This window comes from Mustela lutreola, chromosome 7 (genome assembly GCF_030435805.1).
Source record: "Mustela lutreola isolate mMusLut2 chromosome 7, mMusLut2.pri, whole genome shotgun sequence".
NCBI classification, from domain to species: Eukaryota; Metazoa; Chordata; class Mammalia; order Carnivora; family Mustelidae; genus Mustela; species Mustela lutreola.
The window spans coordinates 54,861,523-54,882,628 of record NC_081296.1 but is presented as its reverse complement, the minus strand read 5'-3'; the positions used below and the strand labels follow the sequence as shown (position 1 = coordinate 54,882,628).

Sequence of the window (21,106 nt, the reverse complement as noted above, 5' to 3'; positions counted from 1 at the left end):
GAGAGCCTTTGGTTTGCAGTTGGGCCTGGGTTCCAGTTCTGACTCTGCCATGTCCCAGCTGTGTGACTCTGGGTAAGTCATTTCACCCCTTAAAGCCTCAGTCGGATCCCTAAACTCAAGGTGGACTCCGACTTCTTACCTCATGGAGCCTACTGAGGGTGTCTGTTTTTGGTGCTGGAACCATCTTCCACATTTCCAAAGTAAAGCCAGTGCTGAGCAGAAAACTAGCATCAAGCAAAGAGCTAAAACAAACGAACGAACAAGTATGGTTAACATTTCTGGCAGCACCATGGGGCCACTTTACACATTCTTATTCCCAGCGTGACTCACAGTGACATGGTTCAGGATATTCATTCATAAACACAGAGTACAGAGTGAACACGGTCACATTACAAGAGGCATCAGCTAGACGGCAGGGAGGGCAATGGGACTTTGCAACCTACACTACAGGCCACCAGATGTGACCTGCTGCCTTTATCAGAGCCTTGCGGAGCTGGAGGAGCTCCCGTCTGTTTTGAGCTCTCCTGTTATCAGAGAGGGTCACAGCACTAGGATGGTGGGCCAGATTGATCAGAGATATAAATAAAGGGATGGAACAGGCCATGGCCAGGATACAGCAAGAGCCCCACTGGGACCTCTTCCAGCCCGAGCAGGGTTTTCAGTGAGGTTTGCAACCAGGAGGGGCCAGGCCAGCACTGCTTGTGTGCTCATACATTTGTGGATCCTGTTGGTACTGTCAGCACAGCCCTAAAAAGGCCTGGAGTCCCACACCAGCACGTTAAGCAGGCAGAGGCCAGAGCTCTAAGTACAGAGATCTTCATCCTTATATGTCTCAAAATTGGGCTCTCAAGGCTGTGGCTTTGTTTACTGGTGCCTTAGTGGCTCAAGAAAAAGAAAATGAAATGAAGAGGGAGGAGTGTCTTTTGGGAGGCTACACAAAACACAAATCTAAGGGCTAAGCACCAGGGAAACTGCAGGGGACAGATCGGGGCAGATCAGATAATCTGCCAATTATCTCAAGATGCTGTCGCTTTCAGACCTAACCAGGGTCCTCAGAAAGGAGAGCCTTTCATTTTCCCAGCAGTGTAACTGCCAGAGGGCGTGAGCAGGAATTCCTAGGAGCTACAGAAAGGTCCTGTAGGAGGCAGGCAGCAAGTGGCTCAGACATTAAGCAGGTGAGGTCATGACCATCTGGCTGGGGGAGCCCAGGCAGGCTCACAAAGTGCAAGGGCACATCCAGGTTTTGCGCTGTCTGAGGCTTACACTCTTGTATGGCCTTTTTTCAAGAATACATGAATAGAAGTACTTAAGCGTTAGGGCTACTCCCAGGACTCTTCCAGAGGCCAAAGTGGGGGTGGGGCACACACTGGTGCTTAAACTTCCATTAAGTCAAAGGCTCCTCGTACACCCCATCGAGAAACGCTGCATTTCACTTTCAGGGAAGGCTTAAGGGGCCTGCCCCCACATCTCTTTCTGACTCATCATGGACGTTAAGAAGCAAGTCCTGCACAGCTGAGCTGAACACCACGGACAAGACAGGGATACCCAGGAGTTGGAGGGACAGGAAAAGGAAGCTCTGGGCCAGAATAAACAAGGGTACTTGCCCTCAAGGCTTTTTAAAAATGTCTCTGTCACTGAATGGTCCCAGGACGGTTTTAAAGCAAGTTTTATCAATCATCTGAGTTGCCAAATAGGAATCCAAAGCACAATTTGCCCAAAGCACCTAAGTGGCGTGCAGCGGCCATCAGCACCTGCGGCTATCTTCCCTGACTCAGTGCTCCCAATTAAGGGTAAGTGGTGGCTAGGATTCTAAGATCCTGCAACACGTCCCGATGTAAACCTCTACCCCAGGAAAGGCTTTTTACACTACAGTAAGCCCAGGTTTCTTGTTCATTCCTGAAATTCCAGTTGGTTTACTTAGCACCTAGAGTTGTTTACAAAAAAGGCCACACTGCTCTTAGCACTCACACTGCAGATTACCAAACAGATTTAAAACTAAACAGATGCTATGGTTCAGTACAAAGCTTGCCATATTTCAGTAAGAAAGGGGAACGATGGCTGTATATGCATTACTTACCTCAAAGCATGTTGTGAGAGAATTAGTTAATTGCCATGCTTTGAAATCTCTGGATGAAAGGTGCTTTGGAAGCACAAAGCGTTATCATTTTTCTCACAGGGATTGTCCCTTGAATACCCACAGTATATTTTACAAAAGACAAATTAACTGAAGGCTTTTCTTTTATTACATCTAAAGAGCTCTACATAAACAGGTAACATTCAATAGGTAAACAATTTTTTTTCCAATGCATGTAATAAATATTTTCACTTGGTACTTTTTATACAAACTGACATTGGTCTACTATACATTTTTAAAAGCCATTTTACTGGTTTGGCATGCGGTATGGAAATTTCTAAGAGAGAAAGTTTTAAGGCAATGAATCACAGATTTAAGTTCATGGAATTTATGGTAACTTTTATATCTGTTTATATACATTTCCCCTTTGTTAATTAAACAATTAACAGCAGCACACTCTGGGACCACCAGCTATTCTCCCTCCCTCTTTCTGAAATCTAAGCTTTGTGTTTTTTTTTTTTTTTAATTAAAAAACAATTCAACATGTATTGATAAAACAAAATCCTTACTAAAATAATTTTAAATGTGCTTTAAAGTCCTGAAGATCTTGAAGCGTCTTATGTATTTAACTTGGAATTGTTTAAAAATGTTCTTTCCACAATTAGCCCATTTAAAATCGGGATATATTTTCATTCAGTTTCAGACATTTGTCTCTTCGGAAAATCTGCCAGGAAATCACATTTATCAGAAGATTAAGTGCAATCTTTCTTAAGTCAGTAATGATACAGAAATGTGGTAACATCTCAATTAACAGAAGAAAAATTTTAATGCTCAAAATAAATTAGTCAACCAAGTGTGGTATGGTTAAGGTTCAGATTGTTTTAAAAAGATGTGTCCAATAATGCCCACAAAATAATTAAAAGCCACTTCAACCCTGCTAAGTCAAACAGCTATTTTATCAAAGATGTGTGCATGTATACACACACACACACACACACCCACACAGAGAGTACTGTACAGAAACACAATCGTATGCACACCTATTATGAATGACCAAGGCAAGGGGATGGTGGCAACTTGCCAAAAGACTCTAAGAGTCGCTATTTGTCCGCAGACAGCATGTCAGTGTTGGTGTGGGTGGGGGAGTGAGGCAGGCTAAGGAAAAAACAGACCAAATGACCATGCACTCCTTTTAACTTAGAAGAGTACAGTGCAGTGCGTGACTCTACCAGTAACTAGTACAGATCATGACAGTCTGATTGACCAGTATCGACCACGAGACCAACAGACTGATAGCTACCACTCATCCAACGCTTGGGAAAGTCAAACTTTCCAAAGAAACAAACTCCTTAGAGTGGAATGAACTAACATCAAAAGACAATCAAATAGTTCGTTTCTCTTGTGGAGACATGACCAAAGCCACCAGACATTTCTTTCTCCCTATTACCTGTTCTTCCCTTAGGTTGGTATAATGCAGGGCACTGAGGGAAACTCACTATCCCCAAAACTGGGCTGAAGAAAGGAGAGGGATGGGTTTTCAACTGGATCATTCAGAGTTTGGAATTCAGCATCATACACAAAGTTATTGATCAGAATTTTGAGACCACTAACAACGACAGAAAAACAAACAAAAAAAGAGAATACAGAAAACTATTCATTTTAGGTAGCTGAATTAACAGAAATGTTTCCTATTACAGTGTGAAATAAGAAGCAACACCCCACAACTTGAGTGATTTCTAACCCAATCTGAATTTAGACACAAATTATGGTACCATTAAGTATTGCCTAAGTTAATATAGTGATGCGAGTTCTTAAAGAGTTTACTCACCATAATAGCATATTCATTAAAAAACTTAACTAATTCCTGTTTTCACTGACAATGAATCTTTTGTTTTTTATTGCAGATTGTTTAGTGACTATAACTCAGCCATGTATGTGTGGAATACACATGCGTAGGGGAAGACTATATAACTCACGTGTCACTCACACTTGTCTATAAATACATATATACACACACACATATACATATCAACACCAACTTGTTTTTCAAAATTCAAGTCAACAATTTAGTGGCAGAGAGATGCTGTAAAAACAGGTATTATTTTTAGATGCCACACAGTCATGTGAACCGTTAATTTTATCATACAACTGAAGATACAGCCATCTTGAATTCTACCTGGAAAAAGTAGGTCACTTTGTTACCACTGCAAGGTTGAAACACTTTTATACACAAAGGTGGTCCTTCAACAACTCTGAGAACCTGAACAGCTGTGATACAAAGATCCAGCCTGGGAAACTGGTAATTGTTACGCCCCTTCCTTCTTTGTATCTTTTCTGTTAAACCAGCTAAACCTCTCCATCAGCTAGAAGATACTTTCCACACCCTCAGGTGCTCCCTGAAGAACATCACACCTTCTCTAATGAGGATTTTGGGACACAGGTAGAACCACCTTCCTTCCCTCCAACCCACACTCATCTCCTGAAAGACAGTTCTCACTCTATTTACATGTTCCATTATTAATAAATAGATCAGATTGATCCATGAATTCTAAAGAATGAAAGAAAGTAACAAAGAACTGACTTCCTATGTCATGCTTTTCTTTAAAAGGTGAGAAAAAACAAAACAAACAAGATAGCTAGGCTAAGAAAAGAAGTACACTCAGATCCAGAGAGTAAAAATGACCAAGGATCAAGCCTATTTCACATTTCAACTGTTTATCAGATAGTGGATTTCTAGACTGACATGCGTGGTACACTGTATTTTCCAAAGAGAATTTACTTTTAGGATAACTGACTGTCTTTCTTTTTGGAGGTGATGTAACCTTACCTCTGTCAGCTGCACAAGACACCCAACACAACTTTCTAAGCTATTTTTACTTCCTACTTTGGCATGAAGATCTTACATGAAAACTTGTTACCCTGTGGCCAAAAGGCAGGTGTTCACAGACTTGGTTTAAATACATAATACTGGCAATCCAAATTTAGAACTAGACTAAAGTGTATTATTCACAGGTCTGCCAAGCCTACTCCTTATCCAGAAAGCTTTACTCCAAATCTCTAAAACATATTCTCAGGGGGTATCTAGCAAATAAGAGAGAATATGTGATGGAGAACATGCACTTGGGATATCAATAAAGATGCTCATATGTGAGTTCAAGACCTTCAAAGCACTTTGAAAGAAGCAGGCAACTGATTTATCAACTGAATGCAAACTTGGGAGAAGGAACAGTAACAACAGAAAAATATACACAGACACACACACTGAACACACCCCCACGAGCTAGGTCCTGAAAAAAACACAGGGAATGCAGTGGGACAGATGAGATTTATAACTTAAGGCTGGATAAAATATGCGCACACACAAACAGAATCCAAGTCTGTCCTTTTTAGAAAATGGAAATGAAAACTATCCCCCCAGCTCCCTCCCCACACAACGAAGAAAAGCCCACAATTTGAAACTTCATACATGCAATTCCTTTTCTGTTATTGCAAATAAAATAATGCCATTGAAGTAAAATAAAACCAAAACCATAGGACAAATGATGGAAAAAAATGTTTAGAATCCAGGAAAAAAATGAACTGAAGGTGGTTTGTGGGTACTGTTTTTTTTTCTTTTTTTCTTTTCTTTTCTCTCCTTTTTTTTTTTTTGTTTTTTGTTTTTTGTTTTTTGTTTTTTACAAGTGTTTTATCAGACAGGCAGTCTTAGATTTATATACAAAAGTAAAACTGAAAATATAGTTTTGTTCTCTGTACATTTCTTTTAATTTTTTCCCTAAAAAAAGGAAAAAAACACGCTTGTGTACTTTTCTAAACAGAATAAGGTAAAACATAGCACAAAGTTCTCTTCTTTCTGCCAAGTTCATTTAATCTGGGGTGGGGGCGGGAGCAGCAGGGGCAAGGGAATCAGTCCAATGAAATAATGTCTGGTATGATGCCGAAGATGGATGCTGTGTCCGTGCTGCTCCTGTTTGCAACGGTGTGGCTATGGCTCTCCCGCAGGCTGTTGGAGGACACGAGGCTGCTGTTACTGCCACTACTGCTTCCATTGGTGGTTGGCAGAGAAGTACTGCCTCCTGCACTTAACTGATCGAGAAACATCTGCGAGGAGGTATACGGGAAAAACCGAGACGAGTGTAAGAGGTCTTGATCATCTGACACTGCTGCGGCGGCGGCAGCCAGGAGGGACGTGTTATAATGCTGGGGGGTGGGGAACAGAAGACACAAAACCCATCAGTTCTAATTCATAAACCTTCTTCTCGGCAGAACAGTCCTAAATTTAAAAAGATCTTTTAAAAAATGTATTTGACAGAGAGAGTGAGAATACAAACAGGGGGAGTGGCAGGCAGAGGGCGAGGGAGAAGCAGGCTCCCCACGTGGGGTTTGATCCCAGGACCCTGAGAGATCATGACCTGAGCTGAAGACAGACACTTAACCAACTGAGTCACCCATGCATCCCCAGAGTCCTAAATTTAATATATACAGCATATCTGCTATGTCTGAAATACCTAATAAAACATTTCGCAGAATGAGATGTCCTTAAGTAATAATCACATCCTTGAACTTGAGAGACATTTCTGTATTTTAAACTGGGGCAGGGGTAATACCAAAATAAAACTGCTAGTTTTTTTGTTTGTTTTAATTTGTAATACAAACAGTTCTCAAAATTCTATTTCCAAAGAGGCATATGCTCAGAAGCAGCAGGAAAGAAGACAGTTGACCCTCTTTCTCTTATGGAGATATTTGGCCAAGAATTTACCAGCTGATTTATTGCCCTGTTTCTTTATTAAAAAAATTATTGGGGAACCAACAAATAGATACTGTTCCTACTATATACTCCGACACAGTAGAAACAAGGGTATTTTTATTTAAATTCATAAAACCTTAACAATAATAATTAGGGCTACTCTGAACTTGCCAAGAAATTTATCTTCTCTCTCAGCTACATATTATACTTATAAATATTCCAATGTGCGATTAAAACAACAGCATTTTTCTCATATAACATACCTGATTGTCTCCTGATAAGAAAGGAAAGAAATCTAATCCTGTGAGAAAAAAAATTATTTTAGTTTTGAAAAACAAAAGAAAATACCCTCCCTAATGCCCCTAATACTCCAGAAATAAACAAAAATCTTAAAATGCTAATTCGAAAGTCATTTAGAAGTTAAATAAGAAGAGTGGAGCTGAATGCTGTACATCTCTCTCATCTCTAGATTACCGAGGCTGAAGTCCAAGTTCTAGTCATGACGTGCCCACCTTGTAACTCCATTTTTGCAATCTGGGCCACAGCTGCCCTGCTGGATCCAACACTGATCCCTTACACTGATGGAGCACTTTTCACCAAACGTTCTCATCGACTCCTCTTAAGTAACATTTCAAACTACTCGAATTTACTCCTCACAAGCACCTACGAGGTAGGACATTATTTCTGGCTTCATTTTGTAGGTGAGACAAGTTTTACACAGAAAAATTTCAGCAACCTGGAGCCCAGATTTTCTTTTTCTTTCTCAAATTTGCCTACTCACCACTATCTTACCAGATTCTAACTCAGAGACCCTCTGGCAGCAGAAGGGAGGAAAACAGATTTGCGGGGTGGGGCTGGGGGTGCCTCGCTGCTGGAGTGGTGCATCACAGAAGGGCCAGATCTGATTCCTGGCTGCCCCTTCTTTAATTCCTACTCTTGTCCATGTCACTCAATGCAAAATGTAATGAAGAACAAGAAAATCCATGTGAATAAAATGCTTTATTATGAGATCTCAACTTGGGGGAAAGGACAACGAGCAGATGTAGTGAAAAATATGACAACACCACAAATGCTATGGGGATCCATCCACTAACTACACTGGAACAGATAACATGAGGACCTGCAAAACGGATAACACTGTGGTTCCTGACAGTGAGATCTGGCAGTAACCTACGTAAAAAACAGGGCTGCCCTTAGCCACATGATGTGGGTATCTACATTTATTAAGATGAAATAAAATGAAACACTCGGTTCTTCAATCACACTAGCCTATGTTTCAAATGCCCAATAACCATATGGGGCTAATGGTCACTATCAATTATAACATCTCCCTCCCCGAGGAAAGTGTTATTGGACAGAGCTCAAACAGGGTACTCCTAACAATCACTAAGAACCTACTGAACTAACTCAGCTTCTGGGAATCTTTGCACCGAATTCATCTGTAGGGGGAAGGGTGGAGGACAACTCCCAGTTGACATTTTTTGTATTGAATTTTCCACAATGGGTACGTACAGCTTTTTTAAATAAAAATCTTCCTAGATATACAAATTATTAAATTACAAAGATATAAGAGAACTAATAATTTTGTGATAATGTAAATGATTATTATCAACTCAGAATACATTGTGCAATGAGTACACTGACATTTCAAACTACTTTTAAAAGGAAGAATCAGGTTCACTGGAACAAAAGTTAAAACTGTCAATGTCTCAATTCAGCACTATTTTAAAGATAACACAACAGAGTTACCCACATGCCTGTTGCATTATAACTGGATCCAGGGAGGGAACAATGAATAATTTTCATAAATATCAAAATTCAAAGCAATATACAGAGAGTCACCCCAAAACAACCTGCAGACTATTCTGCAGCTCACAAAACCTAAAGATCATCACACAATTTTCACTACTGACAGTAAAGCACTAGCTACTGATAAAGGTACAAACAAGAAACTAGACCTCTATTTATTTAAGATCACAGTATGCACTTCCCCCAGTTCCCTAAGCCCAAGCCCATTTTATCAATCTTTCCATCCTTCTTTAGACTCATCCGGAGAAAGACTATGCAGATGAAAGGTATTCATAATGCTATGTGACAACAGAGAAGAACTGGTGACTCACCTTGTAGGTCATAAGGCATGGGTGTCATGTGGAAAGGATGCCTGTAGTCTTGGATGAGGGATGTATTAATGTAGCTTGTGTCTACAGCAGGGAGACTTGGGGTGCGGGACACTGGAGATGCTTGATGTGGAAGACTTAATATGCTAGAAGAAGGAAAGGTTTGCATAATTTTCATGAGTTAGTTGAACTTTTAGGTTTAACAAAGGGACTGCATCTCACAAAATGAATCATATCTTTTGTACTGGAAATAAAAAGACAACCAAAGCAATATATAATTTAGACTATCATAATGACTAGGAAGTAATCTGCATACACAGTAGCCGTTTGCAGGGGCTACAGGGGGAAATGGATGGGTGCAATGGTATGTCCCATATTCATAATCACATGCTGCTTCATCTACACTTTCGGAATGCATGGCTGAGCCCCTCCACTGAGAGATTAGTGGAAGATATCTATGGCAGCTGAGATTCTGAAACCTTTTATTTTTTTTTTTTTAAAGATTTTTTTTTTTTTTTTTTTAATTTATTTGACAGGGAGAGAGACATAAGCAGGGAGAGTTGGGAGAGGGAGAAGCAGGCTTCTCCCTGAGCAGAGAGCCTGACGCCGGGCTCGATCCCAGGACCCTGGGATCATGACCTGAGCTGAAGGCAGAGGCTTCACGACTGCACTACGCAGGTGCTCCAATTCTGAAACGTTTTAAAAATAAGCACTGAGTGCTGTCTGGTAAAAAGTATAGGTATGTCCTCGCAAAAAAAACACATATAGACAAGCCTGGGGGACGGTAGCAATCTGAGCAGTGGACTTAACAGCTGGCCCCCAGACATATAAGCTTTATGGAACAGAGATAAGGAACTATTTATCCTGGTATCCCTAATGCCCCACACACTCATCAGCACACTGTTTGCATACAAGGCCGGTTGAATGAACGGAAGGAGGCAGACAAGAAGAGATACTGCAAAATGAACAGGTGGTGGAGAGGTTTAAAAGGGAGAACAGAACTGTGTGTGTAGGGGGTGGGGAATGACAAAAAAGGGATTCTGCAAGAACAGCATAAAGTGCTTCTGTAGCTGAGAAGTTAAATTATCTTTTTTTTTTTTTTAAAGATTTATTATTTTTCCAGAGAGAAAGAGAGTGTGTGTGAGCCAGTGAGCATGGGGGAGGGGCACAGGGCGAGAGAATCCCAAGCAGATTCCACGCTGAGTGTGGAGCCAGACAGGGGCTTGATCTCATGATCACAACATCATGACCTGTGTCAAAACCAAGAGTAAGATGCTTAACTGACTGAGCTACCCAGGCGTCCCTGAATCATCTTCATCTTCTTCTTCTTCTTCTTTTTTTTTTTTAACAAAAAAATTAAGTAAAAAGAGAGAAAGAAATGAAAAAGAAAAGGAAGACTTGAAATGATTTTGTAAAGAAAAAGAATTCTAACAGCTCTGAGTGTGAACATAAGGTTTATGTCCTATCCCAATCACAGAAGAGGCTAATAGGCATGTATGTTTTAGAAAATAAAGAGAAAAGAAAGGCTGCTTTTTTGCTTGCAAAAACTTCATAAAAAATACTTGGGTGTGTGACGCAATTTCAGTGGTGCAGTGCAAGATCAGAATATTTCAAAAGAGGCCAAGGCTGGATGTCTAGGAACAGAGTTCTAATTATGACCATCTACCATTTTTTCATGAATGGAATATGAAGCATAAAATAGACTCTCATCTACCTCATAAAAATGTTTTGTCTAATGGAAACTTAATTAAACCTCTTACATCTATAAAAAGTACCACTTTCCATTAGCCGTCTCCTCTGACAATGCCTAAGGGATTACAAGAGAGAAGAAAGCAGATGAAATGCCAGCCTTTGAAAACATCTTGGTATACCAAACAGCAAAAAAAAAAACCCACTTCTGGATGAATACTAAACACCTGGTGGCTAAAGACAACAAAATGTTTTACATTTACTAATGTTTGCTTCTAATTCCTGGCTAGCAATTTTCTTTTCAATTTTGTGGTAATATTCTGAAAATGCATTTCCACCTTTACACTGCACAATAACAAATACAATATTCTCGGGGTTTAGGTTTTTATTTATCAGCTAGTCATTACTGTAAAATGGCCACTAGTGTTGAATATGGCTGTAACGTTCTAAACATGCCATAAACTTGCAGGTAGGTGTGTGTGTGTGTGTGTGTGTATGTGTGTAGGGGTGTGTGTGTGTGTAGGGTGTGTGTGTGTGTGTAGGGGTGTGTGTGTGTGTGTGTTTAAGATTTTATTTATTTATCTGACAGAGAGAGACACAGTGAGAGGGAATATAAGCAGGGGGAGTGGGAAAGGGACAAGCAGGCTGCCCGAGGAGCAGAGAGCCTGATGCAGGGCTCGATCCCAGGAACCTAGGATCATGACCTCAGCCAGAGGCAGAGGCTTAACGACCGAGCCACTCAGGCGCCCCAAGGCTGCTTGTTTTTATCTGAAAACAGAGAAAGGTCTGACATTTGTAAATATTGTATCTGGGTTTACTTGTTCACTGGGAAGCTCAGGAAGTAGTTAATGCATCTAATATAATTTTCTAAACGTAATAAAACTATTTTTGGAAAAACAGCAAAGCAAATACCTGAAGAATTGAAACACTAAACACTAAAAAAAGTTTCTCTTAAGGAAAAATGTATAGTCAAGAGAGCAAAACTACCACACAGGTCACATATATGTATGAGTACTAAAATACTCTAAGGAGTAGAACTAACTTACACACAAAGGCACATTTAATCTACAAGGTATTTATACACCCAGATTTATGAAGTATCTTTTCATGTCGCCAAATTATGGTATTTATTCTTTTTAAGATTTTATTTATTTATTTGACAGAAAGAGTAGGCAGAGAGGCAGGCAGAGAGAGAGAGAGAGAGGGAAGCAGGCTCCCTGCTGAGCAGAGAGCCCGCTGCGGGACTGGATCCCAGGACCCTGAGATCATGAAATGAGCTGAAGGCAGCGGCTTAACCCACTGAGCCACTCAGGCGCCCCAAATTATGGTATTTAAAGAAATAATATGTATTTGGTCACAGTATGCTTTAATATACAAAATATCTTGGAATCAAGAGTTTATCGATATCTAACTATACCAGCTTCTGGCCATTTGACTCTTCTTTTTTTCTCAATCAGATTTATAAAATAAATCAGGGAGTAACAAGGTCAAGCTTGTTGGGTAGCAGCCATCAGGGTATGCTTTCATCAGAGGTAACTCTTCATGAAGTAAGACTTAAAGCAGAATTAGTGAATTCGGTTTTTTTTCCTTTATAATAGCGATACTGCTATTAATGTCTTTACTGCTGTCTGATGTGTGTGAAGCTCCTCTAGAGTGAAAATACCAACCTGTTTAACAGGTTTGATCGTATTATGAAGATTCCTGAAACAGTCAAACTTTTTAATGAGTGAGATACATTTATCACTATTATGTTCTTGCTGTTTCAACTTTACCTTTCAAGTAATTACAAATATTCTCATATAGAAGATCTTTTTTCATATCATATAGAAGATCTTTTATCAGTCTCAAACCTGAAAATTATTTCACTCCAAACATGGAAATGCCTGCTCTTGGTTTGGTGTTAACTTTTCCTCTTGAACCTTGCAACCTTACATCAGGCCCTCTCCCACTTAACATTCCTTCTTCAGGCATACTGTTTGTTGGAAGGAGATTTTTTTTTAATAGCTCGTTTTCAGTTCCAACAGGCTACATCATTCTCCTGACACATAACTAAAAAAGGGCACACATCTTTCTAGATTCACCTTTAGTGTGCCACAACTGTGCCTCAGCAAAGCATGAAGACTTTTTGTTGAGAATCCCTAATGTGTCTCATGCGGCTGAGTCTATTTAAGAGTACAGCTAGAGCTAGCTATGTGTTTTACTATCCTCCACAAAATGTTAAACCTTTAAGGTTAGGACTGTACTTATTATTATTATTATTATTATTATTATTATTATCACCCATGTTAAGCATAAGGTGTTTTACCTAAAGTAGATAACTGTTTGCTAAACTGAACTGAAGCATAACCAAGGTACACTATTACTGGTATGAGACTAATGGCAAATATGGGACATGAGTTGGCAAAACAGAACGCATTGTGCCCTGCAACTTCAGGCTCTGACTTCTTTCACTGCAAACCTCACACACTCTGAGGCCAGCTTAAAGCACTCCTGTGGTCTTCCTCAGTTTTCTACTTGAAAGATTCAACTCAGAACTAATCTTATAGCATACATTTCCAGCCTGAGTAAATGTTTTAAATCCTACGAGCAGCATTAAGATCACCTAAGAACTGATCAGAGAGACAAGTTTTCTCAGTCTCTACTCCTGAATCAGACATGGGGGAATAGGGGAGCAATGTGTGTCTTAATGAGCTCTCTGGGCGATTCTGCTGTACACTGAAGTTTGAGAACCACTGCACTAGAATACCTTTCGGTACGATAAATACTGTATCCAAGGGACTCCTTGAATGCACTATCCCAGTCCCTCAAGATTATCACACACCTGGGGAAAATACAACCTATTCTTTGACTACCAAGTTAAGTTTTACAATCATTGATAATCATTTTCTTTGGCAGATCTTTTAAATCCTACTTGCAAATTAACTTTCACAATGACTTTTTAGGGTCTCAGTACTTACCCTTTATTATTTAGTGGTGATGTGGGAGACAGGGAAGGACAGGTCCTCTTGGCAGATGGCTCCTCCTCCTCTTCATCAGATGAACTGTCTATGGTTAAGTCAATCACCTCTACTTTCTTATTTTTATTTGAGGACTGGTGGTGAGAAGCCACCTGATGCTCCAATGTGGAGCTCAAGCATCCTGTGTGGGAATGATCAAACACAAGGCCAAAAAAGACCTATGACACCTCTCTTTTTTTCCTCAGTGTGCCCTTATGGATTAGTTTATTAATTATAGTTTAGACTTAAAATATTGCTGGGGTCAGAGAGTAGTAGCTCTGGTCCCCTAAGTTTAAAGATACTATTTATTATTGGTTGTTAAAGGGGCTTTCTTGTTTCGTTTTGTTTTTTTGAAAGACAATTCTGAATTAGGGCAAACAATCAAAACGTATGTCTATTTCAGAATAAAAGCAGCTTGAGGGTAAATACTATATATTACATATGTACCCGGGATACTTAAGAAATGTATCGTAACATTTTTTAAAAGTCATAGTTTCCTTCTGGCAAAAGCATACTAAAAACCAGAAAAATAACATAAATGAGGAAGAAATGTTCATGAATCTTTACCAAATCTCTTAAAAATTTAAAAGCATACCATTTCAAAAGCATGACCTTAGAAATGACTTACTAGATTATGTTGCTTTTAAATTTCAATATCCCCAAATTTTAAAAGCTGGCAACGTGAATTTAAAAGTTCTCTACTACTTCTGAATGTTTAATCAATAATTTCATAAGAGTTACTGAGCTATCCATAAACTGCTATGTTTTTCAGAAATATATACTTTTTTAAAAAAGCTTATTTTATTTTTTTAGTAATCTCTGCACCCGATATGAGGCTCCAACTCATGACCCCAAGATCAAGTGTCACATGGTCTGCTGACTGAGCCAGCCAGGTGCCCCCAGAAATACATGTGTTTTAATACTGAAAAGCAGGGCTATACCACAGCAGGGAGACTGCCCCACCCTTCTGGAAAACCATCAACTCACCATCAACTCCATTGTAAGAGGCAGAGACTTCCTGTACTTCCTTTTTTGATCTCATAGGTGCCCAAGAGCCATCCTCCTTAAACTGTATCTCATCGCAGTCTGTACAGTACTTTAGGATTTCCATAAACAAGCTACAAAAAATACGTGGTCCTCTGAATATCATATTCTAAATGAAAACAGACTAGAAGTATTGCTGTTCAAAAAACATTCAGATCTCCTACATTTGGTAGAAGTATAAACAAGAAAGAAGAAAGGAGAACAGACAATTATTTGTTCTCAAAATTGAGGCCTATTTTAGAGAAATATTACTTAGATTACAGCACCTTATACAAGGTACCTTACATAACCATGAACAACGAGGTTTTCAAAGATTTTCTTTTTTTTTTAAAGATTTTATTTATTTATTTGACAGAGAGAGATCACAAGCAGGCAGAGAGGCAGAGAAGGAAGCAGGCTTCCTGCTGAGCAGAGAGCCCGATGCGGGGCTCGATCCCAGGACCCTGCGATCATGACCTGAGCCGAAGGCAGGGGCTTAACCCACTGAGCCACCCAGGCGCCCCTCAAAGATTTTTAAGAATAGGGTAAATAGTCACAGAAAGAGGGAAGAGGCCAAGGAAATAAAATTCTACAATGTGAAAATAAAAATCTGTGTGTGAATGGTACATGAACAGCAGTTATTTCTGAGTGGCGACATCATTTCTCCTTTACATTCTTGTGCATAATCCGAACTGTCCACAGTAAGCATATCTTATTGAAACAATACATACAAAAATAGGTACTGAACGGTACATCTCCTTGAAAAATACCATGCCAATATTAAGAAATGAGATTTGCAAAAAATGTGTGGAAATGTCAAATTCTGAAATGAAACCAACGGATAAAAAATATTAATACTGTACTATCACAATTCTAGAAAAACAAAAATCAGAAAATACACTATGAAACCCTTTTATTTTCCTAAGTTTTCCCATTTCTCTTTAAATGTGTGTATAGATAACGTTTATGTGTGCGCTGGCTTTTAAAAATAAAGAACAAAAAAAAAATAAAAAAAGAACGATCCCAGTTTATAGAGGTAGGGATCTAAAACTATGTAATAAAAAGCATTGGTAAAATATTACTTAACTTAGATTTATTAGTGATCACTGTCACTTCTGAACAATTAAACATAAAACATTTAAGTGACACATTTACTTTTTCCCCATGATTGGTCTGCCATCTTTCAAGCTCTAGGTGACACTGTATTGCTAAATGTATCCCCTTTCTAAAGTACAACTTCAGACTCCTGAGTTTTCTCAAATGCTGTAGATAAGCTGCCTTAAGTGTTTTGCTGGCAAGTACAGCAACTACCAAGAAGATCCTTCTTTCCACAATTTATCTTTGTTCAGTGGCAAAAAGGACACAGAAGGAGGCTAGAGGATAAGGGGTACATTTAGACAAACACTCCAACAAGATGTTTAGAAGGACAGATAAAACACAGGAGTGTTAAAAAAAAAAAATCACCACAAAAACCCTGATTGTTGTGATGCTGGAGGCAGACAAGACAAAGACAAGTATTTCAGAGGAAAGAGAAAAACCAAGAAAGCTGCTATTCGGCACGCTGATCAGTTTTAGCAGCCCTTATGATGGGGGAACAGGTATAATACCACGAGAAACATCTGCAAAAACAGGTTAACTTCCACTAAGAAGCTCAATTTGGATGAGCTTAAGTTAGCTAGAGTTTCTCTCAGTGCTTTCACTCTTTCTCTGACATGGTCTGTATGACTAGGGGTAGATGGATTCATGTGAGGAACAGGTATAACCATACCCTGCTCAGAACCACTGATACTTTAAATGGTGAAAGTCGGGAGACAAAAGATGGTAAAGCGTGCGCTCCCCAAACATTGACTTAGAAAGGAAAAATGCTCACAGGATTACTTACTTTAAAAATAACTGATTTCTAGAATCAGGAAAATCCTAAAATATATTACTCAGAAAACACTACCTACAGAATTTCCATCCTAAACCTGACGAAGACAAATTCAAATAATAGACGGTCATGTCACAGTATAAGGAAACACAATAAATGGACATACCCATCAATGATAAGGTGCTCATACGGGGCCTTCTTATCACAGACAGGACAAACCCAGGTTGGTTTTTTCTCATTCATCTGAATATAGAGAGTTGCATCAAAACACTGCAGATGAGAACATGTCAGGGCCCGGCATGGAATTGTCAGCCGCATTTTACCAAGCTTTAAAAGAGGGAGACAAAAGTAAATATGAGACAACTGTTATTAAATTTAAGTTTTGATAAAAATCTCCTGAAACACAATGCGTATGTATTCTGACTTAAAGCATACTATGGTTACTTTTCATCAATTTGGAAGAACGTTAAACACATTTTTCTATGAACCCTACCTGTTAAAAAAAAAAAACCTACCTGTTAAAAAAAACAGTATTTCTTTAGATATTAAAAACAGTGACTATGGAAAGTCTACAGAAAGGGTTATTCCCTCCTCCCCCACCAAAGCTCACACACAGATCAGCTTTTGGGGGGAAAGAACCATGAACTCCTTAAAATAATATGCAAAATTCTGCAAGTTTGTGTATTTCCCCAGAGAGAGCACTCTCACCAAATTCTTTTTTTTTTCCTAAGATTTTTAAAAGTTTATTCACTTGAGAGTAAGGGGAGAGTGCCAAAGGGAGAGGGAGAAGCAGGCTCCTTGCTCAGCAGGGAGTTCAACGCAGGGCTCGATCCCAGGATCCCAGGAACTTGGCCTAAGCCAAAGGCAGATGCTTAACTGACTGAGCCTCCCAGGAGCCCCAGTAAATTCTGAGTAGTCTCCGATCCAAAAAAGTTAAGAACCGCTTTACTAGGCATTTGGGAAATGGAAAAAGAATGTCTTATTAAATACTGGGGGATACAGATATAAAGTTATCCAACCTGATCTCTGAATGGGGTAGTTCACATGTGAAAACGGCCCGAAGGGCAAGCACTCCCCAGGATGCCAAATGGCAGCTCTGAGAAGGAAGTCAAGAGCGTGCACTCTGTACTTCCTCCCTCACTGGGCACTAGCACAGATAATTCAACAAACATCCATAGACCTCCACCATCTCCACCATGTTATGAGACTTTCTCTTCTTGCCTTGCAAATGTTGCTTAAGCTGAGGTATTTAACTTAAATAGAGTCTGTTCTATGAAAAATGAAACCAACTTCATCCGGTCCCTGAGCTGCTGGCTTGGGCCCAGGCACAGACACTGCCCTGAGAGCTGTCGCATCACAGCTCCTTCCCTGGAGGCCACTACACAGAGCACACCTGGGTTACCACTGTGGGGCCCCCCGGAGGCAACAATGACCATACAGTAGAAAAGTTATCTACTTTCAATAACCACACTGTCTGCTAACTAGAATTTCCCACATACTTGCAAGCTTGAAAAACATAAAGGCTTGAAAAGGATAGGAGTTAAATGAGGAAAGAAAGAGGAAAAGGATTTTGGCTTAGAAGAATTTCAGGGAAATGTGCAATTTCCTAGGAAGTCTACCAAGGAAATTAACTGTCATCTGTGGCCCTAAATTATTGTTCTGGTACCAATGATTTACTGTGCCACTAGGAAAAGCACTTAACCTTTCTGGGCCTCTTTTTCTATCTCCAAAGTAACACTGTTTCCTCCTTACTTCAACAGGATGTAATGATGAAGAACAAAACAGGCCCAGTCTGTGCTATAAGCTGATGCGAAAAGAGCAGTGCCAGCTCATAGTGTCAGAGGGATGGACAGGAGAGATACAGAGCAATCAGACAGCTCCCTTCTCTGTGTGTGTGCCTAACTCCACCCTGTGCGTGATTATGCACTACTTATGTATGTGTCCTCTCCTACGAGAAATACATCAGGCTCAATTCCTTATCCCTCGCACTTGGAAATGTATGTGCTATACAGCAGGAAGATGGTCATGTGTGTGGACTAAGGCTTTGGCTCTGCTTCACTGAGCAGCTCCACAAGGGACCACTCATGGAGCGTGTGGGTGCTGCATAAAGTTACAAGGCAGGCCAGAAAATGAATTCTGGAGTTTTCTACCTAGATTTGAATCCTGGCCCCACTATTTACTGTGGGAATCCTGCATCTCATTTAGTCTCCCTGAGTCTCAGCTTTGTAAAATGGGGATAAAAATACCATCTACATCATAAGATTGTGGGATTTAAATTATGTTATGTTGTACTATGCTATGTTAAATTATGTTATGCGGGAACACCTGGGTCGCTCAGTTTTTAAGCGTCTGTCTTTGGCTCAGGTCATGGTCCTGGGGATCTGGGAGCAAGACCCACATCGGGCTCTCTGCTTGGCAGGAAGACTGCTTCTCTCTCTCTCACTCCCCCTGTTTGTGTTCCCTTTCTCGCTGTCTCTCTGTCAATTAAATGAATGACATTTTTAAAAATAAATAAATAAATAAATAAATAAAGTTAGTTATATGTTATGCTATGCTAAATTATGTGTCTGGCATTTAGTAAGTGCTCAATACATGTCACCCATTATAATTAAAGTACAGAAACATTATCTGCTTCAAATCACTTTGTAAGCTAATGGGAGACACACCGTATTTCAGCTCAGTTGTTCTTCCATTCTATCCACATGTAAGATTAAACAACTCTTTACTCCCCTCTACTCTTCTACTACTCAATTTTTATGATTTGATTTATACAAGCACTTGATGAAAATGCAAAAAAGAACCAACTAGTTCTTATAACATAAGAATCATGTATTTACTGTTAGCCAAGACATGTTGCATTAGTCCAGAAACATTTTCCAAATAAAGATCTGCTTGGTGGTGCCAAATTAAATTTTTATATCTTAAAGCAGACCTTAACTTAACTGTGAAGTACAAATTGCTACTGAGCAGGTATTTTTCCTAATGCTTAAATACTAAGTAGAGAAACCGCAGACTGGAAAATCCTAGACAAATACAGTAATTGTAGACAAAGCCTACATATCGCAGAATTAGTAGACCACTTTGGATAGTTTATGAAGACCGTGCACACAAAGGTAAGACATAAAGTCGGTTTCAGAATCCAAGTCATAGGCCACAGAACTTACACTCCGAAAAGCAGTTATTCTCTAAACAATCATCTCACAGACATTCCTCCCTCTAATCCTCCCTTGTCAGCTCATCTTTTTGGTGAGAGAGCTACTCTCAAGCCCTTATGATCAGCCACACTGACAAATTTACCCAGAGTCTTTAATGAACACTGCTACGTGAAGGATGCAGGAAAGACATTTACAAATGGGTGAAGAAAGGAAAAGTTCACTTTCAAATGGACTGCTGATTAGCTGTCAGAAATGCTTTGCTTCAAAGAATCACTAAGTGTTACGTAATAATACTCCTCATAGTTCTTTTTTTTTTTTTTAATATTTTATTTATTTGATAGAGAGAAATCACAAGTAGGCAGAGAGGCAGGCAGAGAGAGAGGAGGAAGCAGGCTTCCTGCGGAGCAGAGAGACAGATGCGGAGTTCGATCCCAGAACCCTGGGATCATGACCTGAGCCGAAGGCAGAAGCTTTAACCCACCGAGCCACCCAGGCGCCCACACTCCTCATAGTTCTGATTTTAAAAACAATCTCTAAATCCTAAATACTTACCTACAAATGGAAGCGGATTTCTCCAACATAGTATCAGGAGAAAAGCAGAGTTCTAAACAACATCTTCATCTTATAATCATTATCATGCCCCTCTTCCTTTTCAGGATATGTGGTTATTTACATCATTTGCAAATAAACACTCTGAAGTCAGCCCCTAAACAAGTCTTCCAATGCCACTAACCTTACTGTAACATATAACAGTACTATTTGGTAACTGAGCATGCTGCAGGAGAAAATACCCTACCTAGATATGTTTATAGCTTATAACAAAAGGACCTTTAAAAATCAATAATAAGTATTTTTTCCTCATAAAAAGGAATAGTAATAACAATAATTTCACTTCATTATCATCAATATTTCATAAATTAATTTCCAAGGAATTTTTTTTCTTCTATCAATTCCAAGTCATTTTTATTGAAATTCATAGGTCTGATCTGAGGAATAAATATCTCTCAAAGTAGGTTCTCAAACATTCTCCCAGCTGTATATATTTTTTAAAGATTTATTTATTAAAAAAAAAAAAAAGATTTATTTATTTTAGAGAGAGAGTGCACAAGCGGGGGTGGGGGGAAGAGGAGGAATCCCAAGCAGACTCCCCACTGAGCATGAAGCCAGATGCAGGGAGGATGCAGGGACATGGGGCTCGATCTCACAACCCTGAGATCATGACCTGAGCCGAAACCAAGAGCCGGACACTCAACCAACTGAGTCATACAGGCGATCCTCTTCCAGCTGTATTTTTAATAAATCAGAACTAAAAAAATTCCCAAAGAGCAAAAACATTTCTAATTATTTTCATTGCCTTTAGCTAAATGGCACACAAACAACAGAAACTCATTTATTTTGAGCTGTGTGTATCAAAACAAGGGCAATTCAAATGCACAGT

General features: G+C 39.5%; 1 protein-coding gene across 2 annotated transcripts in view; it reads right to left on the bottom strand.

The window, feature by feature from the left end:
- Nucleotides 1-2,220: 2,220 nt before the first annotated feature.
- PIAS1 (protein inhibitor of activated STAT 1) overlaps nt 2,221-21,106 on the bottom strand; it is a 124,021-nt gene continuing 105,135 nt past the window's right edge. For both annotated transcript variants that reach the window (XM_059180919.1, XM_059180920.1), the window contains exons 9-14: nt 16,680-16,840; nt 14,608-14,738; nt 13,582-13,762; nt 8,939-9,081; nt 7,082-7,119; nt 2,221-6,271 (exon numbers count right to left, since the gene is read on the bottom strand). In XM_059180919.1, the coding sequence (XP_059036902.1) occupies nt 5,978-6,271; nt 7,082-7,119; nt 8,939-9,081; nt 13,582-13,762; nt 14,608-14,738; nt 16,680-16,840 (948 nt within the window). In that variant the 3' untranslated portion in view covers nt 2,221-5,977. The remainder of the gene's footprint in view (nt 6,272-7,081; nt 7,120-8,938; nt 9,082-13,581; nt 13,763-14,607; nt 14,739-16,679; nt 16,841-21,106) is intronic.